Genomic DNA, 8,966 nt, shown 5'->3' with positions numbered 1-8,966 from the left:
GCTTAGGGGTGAGTCTTATGGTAGGATAACGGCAATCACTTTCCAAACAAATAGTATTTCACATCTAACAAAACTGTTGTCTTATGTTTGATGAATGAATATAATTTATTATCCAGATGAAGTTTTAATGATAATGTTTAAAACACACAAGCATAAGCATACTAACATATATGTATGACTTACTTTACATGCGAGGTTGACAGCTTTAACTGAGGGTTTAAGAAGATTAAGTCGATATCTGTTGGTTAATGTTTCGTTGCATTCAAAGTATTCGACCATGTCCGAGTTCTTGGGAATGTCTTGCTAGGATAAAGTGTATGATGAGAACTCAATGTTTGAAAAAGTGCTGGAAAAGTGGACCGAACAAATGAGAGATTAGAAAAGATTCCAGCTGAATGTGAACATATGAATGTAATTTACTTTATCCTTGCGTTGCCGGAAAACAACAGTCGTTATAACACGGGTGTTCATACACTCCGTGTTCACTTACAAGTTACTTATGTTACTTTGTTGGTGTTTTTTATGTATGGCTGATAATTGGACAACCCATTAGTGACCAGTGCCCAGTGGGTTGGAGCAATTGCCATTAAGTTTCTTGCCCAAGGACACATACACCCACAAGTTAAAACAAACCGTAACTTAACCTTAAAAATTTTAAAATGCTGTAGTCACCTACTAACCAGTTAACCGTAAATGAAGTATTTGTCTCTTCTGTTATCAGATATGGGTAATACTTCTATGTTAAATATAATATTTCTATCTTACATGGGATTGTCCCAATAATCCAAAAGTAGCGAGTCGAAAATGTGGTGGGTCAGGTGACATGGTGATTTGCAAGACCTCGCTTGATGCGTCCATCTCGTTAAAAGCTTCGCGCAAACAATCAGCCTGAATAATAAATAAGCAAATGCACGTAACTTATTTATCTTCGAGTGTCAATTTACTACATGTGTTTGTTCCATACACCTCGAGTCTGCTTACGAGTTACCATGTATATAACTTATTTATCCTCGCATGGAGGGACAATCACATTCGGTATAACACCGGTGTTTTGTTTCATATACCTCGTGCCTGCTACGAGTTACCACGTATATAACTATAACTTATTTATTCCCGCATGGAGGGACAACCACGTATGTTATAACACGGGTGTTTTGTTTCATACACCTTGTGGCTGCTTACAAGTTACCATATATGTAAATTTGTTGGTGAATAAACGACAGAGTGAGTAAAACTTCTGAGTGTATGAATAAAAGTATAAATATTTATTCTCATGTATATTCAAAATTTTAGGTCTCCATGCATACCTTTTAATGGGGCCACATGAATATAGAAAATAAAATGTATTTTCCAAGTAATTGACCAAACTGAACAGACAGATAATAATAATTTGAATTCATTCCATCACCTTCATTATAATCTTGTTAACAACATTAGCCGCTGTGAATTCGAAATCTAATGTTTCCTCAGCTTCCATTGTACGAATACTGCAATCTGTGACTGCGCCATCTTCCTCTAACCTGTACAGTTAACATTGTAAGCATTGGCGTCTAAAGCACTTTTACACATACATAAATCAGGAATGCAACTCACATTAACACAAGTGGAGTTCCATACCCGTTATACATCATTCTCATTGTTGTTGTTGAGTTGTTGCTTCCAAAGATATTTAAACATTCCAATAAAATGTCAAGGTTTATTTGGAAAGTTAAAGCTTCGTCCCGTATTGAGTATTCCTAGATAATGATAAATATATTATATAGATAGCATTTACTTATAACATGGGTGTCTTCTTATACACCAGACACACATGGTGTATTAATACACCTCATGCTCACTGTCGAGTTATAACATGGGTGTCTTCTTATACACCAGACACACATGGTGTATTCAAACACCTCATGCTCACTGTCAAGTTATAACATGAGTGTCTTCTTATACACCAGACACACATGGTGTATTCATACACCTCATGCTCACTGTGGAGTTATAACATGGGTGTCTTATAATACACCAGACACACCTGGTGTATCCACACACCTCATGCTCACTGGCAAGTTATAACATGGGTGTCTTCTTATACACCAGACACACATGATGTATCCACACACCTCATGCTCACTGTCGAGTTATAACAGGAAAAACTACAAAACCTGAAACACTTGATCTTGAATGAAAGCATTTCCTTGAATGCATTTTGAGTCTTCCACTGTCACCTTTAGTCCGTTCTCTGTGGCAAACACTGTGGCAGTCTGGGCAAAGTAGCAATGGTTAGTGTAGGGACTAAAAAGTTGACTGCAATTCAAAATCAAAGAATGGGGCAGCTATTGGAAAATTCTGGGCACTAGTGAAGAATCTTCTGAGAATACGTAAGCTGGTACGAGGTGTATGAAACAGAACAGCCGTGTTATAAAGACTGTCGTCGTCCCGCAATGCAACAATAAGAAGTTAAATTATTCCTTTATTAAAAAATTGTACAATCTTACGTCTTTAAAATGAACTGCTTTTAAAATATGGGTAACGTTTCTAGCATTTTCGATACACGCATTCAGAGCAAAATCGTCGTCTTCAGTTTGACTCCGAAGAACCATTCCTGCATTTGTCGTTTTTTTGTTTAAAACAAAATAAAATAATGTAAAATAAAAATTGTTTTTGTCGTCACGGATCATTAGTTTAATTTTCCCGGCAAAAACTATAAAAATCGTAAACTTTGTATAATTTTACCGCCCCGAAGCTAAGTATAATACTTGTTTTTACTTGCAAGACAGAAGAACATAAAGTACTGTACAAAAGTGAATGTCATAAAAGGAGGGAAATGTCTTTACTTTTGATGTTGGCAGCGTTATGTTATATCTTATGTGGCAAATAAGTGACAGTGTAATGACACAACACATTGCGTGGTCGGCTAGATCAGAGCAGAGTCGTATAAACACCGAGTAGTCCAACTGCCGTCTATGTGTGTCCAAAATAGAGCAAAAGTGGTGACTTTGACAATGGTTTTAAACGAACTTGTTAAGTTTTGTTTGTGTTTTCCTATTGTGGGAAGGTGTAAAACAGCTTCTATTTACCTTACCAAACATTTTTTAGAAAAAATGTATAAATTTAGCCGCATTAAATGACTAAAATGTCGCAAATCAACCGCTTCTAATTCTAATTTTTGACTTTTTTTGAAACAAAAAACAAATAACACATGTTTTTTTACATTTTTCAACCTTTAAATTTGTTTTTAGACCCAAGTTTTTCTGTAATTTACCGAAAAACATACATTTTCCCTATACCTACTGTGTTATTTTGGACCCAAATTGCCGTTCAATTTGTGTTTTACGTAACAATGGGTTGGACTACTCGGTATTTCTATGGCTCTGGTTTCATACACCTCGTGTCCACCTATGAGTTACCACGTATGTAACTTTGTGAATAATATAACTTGCAAACGGTTCGATGTACTTTACTCATATTACCGATTCCAGCTGTAGTGTAGGGCGGACATAAGACGGGCTGTTGGCGTGGTAGGCAATTTCCTTTTGCTGCGGGGGAAATATGCAATAATCCATAACACACTGCAGCATGGTGTTCAGTAATCCAATATACATTGCATAAAACATAGAGTATGGTTTATGGCGAACGCATCGTTTCCGAAGGAATTTATCAGCTTTCCGAATTAGTCATATTGTTATCACTTGCATAATCTGTGCACATGGCGCCCTCTATAACGCCATGTCTGTGCACAATACACGGAGGTATATCCAAAAAGTTACATATATACGTTGTAACCTATAAGCTGGCACGAGGTGTCGGTATACAGAACATCCATGTTACATCTAGTACCTACTGTCGTTGCCTCACAACGCTGGGATAAATAAGTTACATATATACGTGGTAACTCATAAGCGGGCACGGGGTATGACACAGAACACCCTTGTTATAACAACTGTTGTTGCCCCGCCATGCCACGATAAACAAGTTACATTTGTTCAATTACCTGCTGCTTGCGTGATACCGCGTAACTAACCTACAAAGCAAACATTTTGTAATTTTCCCTTGGAACTGCAAGTTTGAATAACATTAACAGGCATCATTACTTGCGCGCTGCATAAATCTAAAATTACCAAATTCCATATACTGCTCTGGGCAGGGCGCTGTAAGAAACAAAGTACAACAGGACATTTTAATTTCAGAATTACTATTTATTTATTTATTAACAATTTTCACTTCTGTAGTGTCAGCAGTCCCAACTATTTTGCTATTTTTTTGTCATTTTTTAAAAGCATGCAACAAAAACTACATATGGTTATATTCTGTACAATTCTAATATTACCATAGGCACAACTTAAAAGGAATCTCACCACAAAGTAAAAGCTATATACAAGCTTAAGCTCTCCGCTCATTTGAGCATTCAAGGAAAAAGTTAGGGTCAATTTTGTTAGCAAAGAAGTTGTAAAAACAAATTTTTCGATTTTTTTTTTCGGTGAAATTTTACAATTTTTTTTAGATGCCCAAATGGTGCAGGTTTTTAAAATATTTGGTAAAAAGAGCAGCATATTTATTCCTGAGCGCCCCCAACAGCGATAGGGGCAGGGCCTTCAGTTGGCAAAGCAGCAGGTGCTTGTGCAGCTGGTGTAGCATTAGCAGGACGACGAGACGCTTGAGCAACCTTTACTTGATGGGCTTGCAACACCGCCACGGCCTCCTCAACTTTAGCCTTCAAGGACTCGCGAGATTCCAACATATGAAGCAACTCAGAGTTGTCAATCTCGAGCAGCATTCCGGTGATCTTAGATGCAAGGTCGGGGTGGCTTTGCTCAATCAACGGGTACAACCTCTCACCTGTATAAACATTGTGTTATTTTGTGGATATCAAACAAATATATACTACTGTGGGGGAAGATGTGAACTTATTAGCATCTAAATCCAATATTTCATGATAGTGTTTTAAACAATTAACAACGCTCTTTCAGAACCACAGGGCTACCCGAGTCGATAATGACAAAAAATCATATTTACCAACTTAATACTTATTAAGTAGTCTGGGGGTATTGGACAAACTTTGGCCTAAATCCTAGGTTCTCTTAACAAGAACCTTACCCATATCGAATATATTATTCCACTCATATATTTAAATGATGCACAAGCATTAACTGCATTATCATTATATAACAACAGCTATGCATATATTCCAGCCATATAGTTAACCTCTGGACTCTGGCCTAAATCCTAGGTGATCACAACCTCACCCATATAGAACAGAATGTTACATGTCACAATAAAGCACAAATTATCATTATATGACAACAGCTACGCATATATTCCAGTCAAAAAGTTAACATTCTTACCAAGCATTTGTTTTTGTTCTTGTGGTTGAGCGGAAGCCAACATGCTCGATGTCAAAGGTTCCTGTCCCTGTACATGGACAGCTTGTTGCAAACTTTGATCAGCTTGTTGTTGGGCTTGTGGTTGACCTGACTGTGGATATCCAGCCATGGCTGGGTTTCGAACACCCTGGGTGTACTTAAAGGCAGGCTGTAAAAGGGTATACAAGTTAAAGGGGGTATAATGTTAGTTATAATACTTTAAGGGTGTTAATTTTTAAATATAGCAATTATTTATTGGACCTATACCCCAGGTCTCCGGTGTGCTTTACTGAAGACCTTACCCTTATAGGATAGAATCTCTATTATTGAGTGTCTAAAAACTGCATCAGTGGGGTCTAGATTGTAGCACTCTGGGTGTTGGGGTAATAGATCTACATTCCAGGGTTAAAGTGTGCCTCACTGAAGACCTCCACTTATAAAATAGAGGCCCTATTATTAAGTCCAAACTGCCTCAGTGGTGTCTATATGGTGGCACTCTGGGTGTTGGGGTAATAGACCTACATTCCAGATATCAAGTGTGCCTCACTCTATATAAACACATAACTCCCTTACAGCATCCACAACTAACTAAACTACATGTTACCATGCTTAGGTGTCTCACTGAATACCCTATGAATGTAACTCTATGGGGTATAGATGGTATAGTCGCTTAAATATAAGATACATGGTAGCACCCTGGGTGTCATAGACCTACATTCCAGGTGTGCCTCACTGAAGACGACACCTTTAAATAAACACAACGCTTCAATATAGAATGAACAACTAACCTGTTGCATGGCTTGTTGATGCATCATCTGGTGTTGTGGGTGAATGACCCCTCTCGCCCCAACCTGGGTGGCCATGGGTCTAATAGCCGGGGTTGTGGGTGCACGGGGTCCAACAGAGCGCATGTCACCCGCCATCTGGAGTAAAGGGATAAATTATGGGGTCTTGCAAATAAGAAACAACTTTATAATTGTACCAATATACAAAGTTATAACTGTACCAATATACTGGGGAAACAAGCAGTTCTACATAAGGTTACGAACCTGGAAGCCTCCTTGTGGGTTGTGCTGCCATCTTGGTGTCGTTCTAATGATCTGACTCTGCATGTAAGTCCTCTGTGCTCCCTGGAATGGCATGAAATAACCTGAAGCGCCAGCTGCTGCTTGGAAGGGCTGGCCAATCATCTGGTTTGGCTGTATGAAGGGTTTGTTAATGTGTTGTTTATGATAATGCATAAATACTGGAGTAATGGGCAAATTATGGACTAAATCCTGGATCCCACGCTGTAGGGCCTCACCCACGTGAAATAAGAATGAATAAATACTGGGGGAAAACACCAAGGGGCAAAAAAAGTTTGATGATGCTGAAGATTATGTGAAACCACTATGGTGTATGCTAAAATAAGGTACTGGACAAAAACAAAAATTCATTCTTGTTTTTTTTAAATATTACTCGTTTTTTTAAATATAACTCGTAAAATTACCTTACACACAAGACATACATACCGTTGCCATTCTAACTCCCATGCTAGACGTCATTCGTTGCATGTATTGCGCTGTTAGATGTGCTTTCCTATCCTCCCTGCGTTGAGCAAGCGCAACATACAAAGGTTTGGTCCCCACAATTCTTCCATTCATCTCTGTCACGGCCTTCGTGGCTTCTTCGGGTGAACTAAAACAAACGAAGCCAAACCCACGGGATCTTTCACCTAAAAATAACAAATAATTCAAAATTAAGAAAGTTGATAAAAGCACTTTTTGAAATATTTAGGTTCCTATATGTCAAGAAACTCTGTGGTGATGGTCAGCTCTGGCCTACAACCCAGGTTCTCTGCTGTAGGATCCCACAGAATTTAACTATGGTTAAAGGTAATGGCCCTGATCCAACCCCTATACAAGTGCATGAAAATGCCAAATATTATGCTTACTAGGTCTAGGTGACAAAGTACCTTGGTAGCTATTATAATATTCCAACTTATTTGCCAGCCCAACAGGCTTTATGTTAGGGGTAAAGTGTCTTGCCTGTTCCTAACCTGTCGAGCACTCACCATCAGACATGATCTTAGCGCTTGTGATCGTCCCATAAGTAGCGAAAGCTTCACGGAGCTCATCATCGGTGACATTATCATCAAGGTTCTTAACGTAGAGGTTAACACCCTGGAAACGTTGAATGCGTTCCTGTTTCTGCTGCTCGTATTGACCACGTAGTTCTTGTTGTCGCTCCTGCTTCTTCTGCGCACGACCGACGTACAAGATATCGGTGGAACCTGGGGGTTATGGTTATTTTAAATGCTGTCCAACTTGTTTTAGAAATACACCACTAGTGGTAGTATAACACCTCAGAGTACAAGCTTTCTGGTAAAGACTTTTGTACGAGGATAAAATCAACTGCAGTAACTGCCTTTTCTCAAGCACTTAAAAGCATTAATACTAAGAGAAAAACATTGATGCAATTTACTATTGGTGGTGTATCAAAGGAGTCGTATCCTTACGACTCCCATAGACTGTTGTTAATCATTTAAAACGCAATCAGGAATTTGGATTTATGAGCTAAAGGTGTCCTGTCTTTCCTTACCCTACTATATACATAAAAACAACAACCGCCAACCTGATGCTCCTTCAATCTCTTGCCCGTTCATTGCTTCAACGGCCGCTTGAGCTTCCTCATGACTGTCGTACGCAACGAATCCAAAACCACGGGAGTTGCCATCTCGGTCGCGCATGACTGCAACGCTCTTCACAACGCCGTATTTCTTTGGGGGGAAAGCAATGATTAAGATGATATTATGGCATGTTATAATAGCAGGAGAGGCAGTGATAGTTGAACAGGCACTCAATTAAATAAACTTAGTTTCACCCATGCTGTAAAAGCATTAGAACCAAATTTATGACATTATTACCGCAAGTTATGATATTAAAGTGAAAAACTTTAAAAACAGGAAGATAAGGACAGTCGGCCATGCACTTCAATCTACAGAATTTACAGGATTGACTTCGCCTTCTCGTTCAACTTAAATTGCAAACAATTGCAACATGATCAGCAGATGATATGAAAGAAAGCATGAACCATCTTACCTCAAACATGACTTGGAGCGTCTTCTCATCGTATTTGTCACCGAAGTTTTTGATGTAAACGTTGGTGAACTGACGAACCCGTTCACCCATCTTTTTGATGCGTTCAGATCTTGTCAAAAACTTTCCAACGAACACTTTCTTGTCATTCAACAACATTCCATTCACCTAGGAAGAATTTTAAATCAATACAATGCCAGCAAAACATAGACAGTAGCTTAAAAAATAACTAGAAACACCCAAAAGGTTATAAATTTGTAATTTTATAGCTTAAAACACATTTATCCAACGTGTTACATATGCTTATACAGCAGGGTGGAGGAAGATGGGACACAAACATTATAAATAGAGCTGATTTGAACTTTAACATATACATTCTTTTTTCTTATCCCATTTGGTAGTAAACAAAGAACATTCAAAGAATTATATTTAAAGAATTATTTTCAAAGAATTTAGATAACAAAAATAGTTTCTTTCTATTACACAAGTTAATATTTCATTACCAGATACTGTTAAACAGCTTTAAAAACATAACTTC

General features: G+C 38.2%; 2 protein-coding genes across 3 annotated transcripts in view; both read right to left on the bottom strand.

Moving 5' to 3' along the window:
- Window positions 1-58: 58 nt before the first annotated feature.
- Window positions 59-2,591, bottom strand: LOC100185026 (cell cycle checkpoint protein RAD1-like). Its single transcript, XM_026837830.1, has 7 exons — window positions 2,487-2,591; window positions 2,154-2,252; window positions 1,594-1,736; window positions 1,409-1,520; window positions 766-888; window positions 184-303; window positions 59-64 (listed from the first exon to the last, which is right to left on the bottom strand). Exons 1-7 carry the CDS (start codon window positions 2,589-2,591, stop codon window positions 59-61), a joined length of 708 nt encoding a protein of 235 aa, XP_026693631.1.
- A 1,899-nt stretch (window positions 2,592-4,490) lies between these two features.
- The window catches only part of LOC100176427 (polyadenylate-binding protein 4-like), a 9,908-nt gene continuing 5,432 nt past the window's right edge, over window positions 4,491-8,966 (bottom strand). The window contains exons 5-12 of one of the 2 annotated variants that reach the window (XM_002123296.5): window positions 8,432-8,596; window positions 7,965-8,109; window positions 7,405-7,623; window positions 6,863-7,065; window positions 6,401-6,550; window positions 6,140-6,274; window positions 5,334-5,520; window positions 4,491-4,827 (exon numbers count right to left, since the gene is read on the bottom strand). In XM_002123296.5, the coding sequence (XP_002123332.3) occupies window positions 4,544-4,827; window positions 5,334-5,520; window positions 6,140-6,274; window positions 6,401-6,550; window positions 6,863-7,065; window positions 7,405-7,623; window positions 7,965-8,109; window positions 8,432-8,596 (1,488 nt within the window). In that variant the 3' untranslated portion in view covers window positions 4,491-4,543. The remainder of the gene's footprint in view (window positions 4,828-5,333; window positions 5,521-6,139; window positions 6,275-6,400; window positions 6,551-6,862; window positions 7,066-7,404; window positions 7,624-7,964; window positions 8,110-8,431; window positions 8,597-8,966) is intronic. The other variant, XM_009862660.3, reaches the window with a different exon arrangement.

Source organism: Ciona intestinalis, unplaced genomic scaffold (genome assembly GCF_000224145.3).
Source record: "Ciona intestinalis unplaced genomic scaffold, KH HT000025.2, whole genome shotgun sequence".
NCBI lineage: Eukaryota > Metazoa > Chordata > Ascidiacea > Phlebobranchia > Cionidae > Ciona > Ciona intestinalis.
Note: the sequence above shows the minus strand (reverse complement) of the source record. Positions and strands in the feature narration are given on the sequence as shown.

What these genes read in the sequence shown, in the direction of transcription:
- LOC100185026 (XM_026837830.1), bottom strand. Translation starts at nt 2,591, where the DNA reads ATGGTTCTTCGGAGTCAAACTGAAGACGACGATTTTGCTCTGAATGCG. An exon ending in TTCAAGATCAAGTGTTTCAG is followed by an intron (nt 1,737 to 2,153) that starts GTTTTGTAGTTT and finishes ATCATTATCTAG; the next exon opens with GAATACTCAATACGGGACGA. An exon ending in GATTATTGGGACAATCCCAT is followed by an intron (nt 304 to 765) that starts GTAAGATAGAAA and finishes ACTTTATCCTAG; the next exon opens with CAAGACATTCCCAAGAACTC.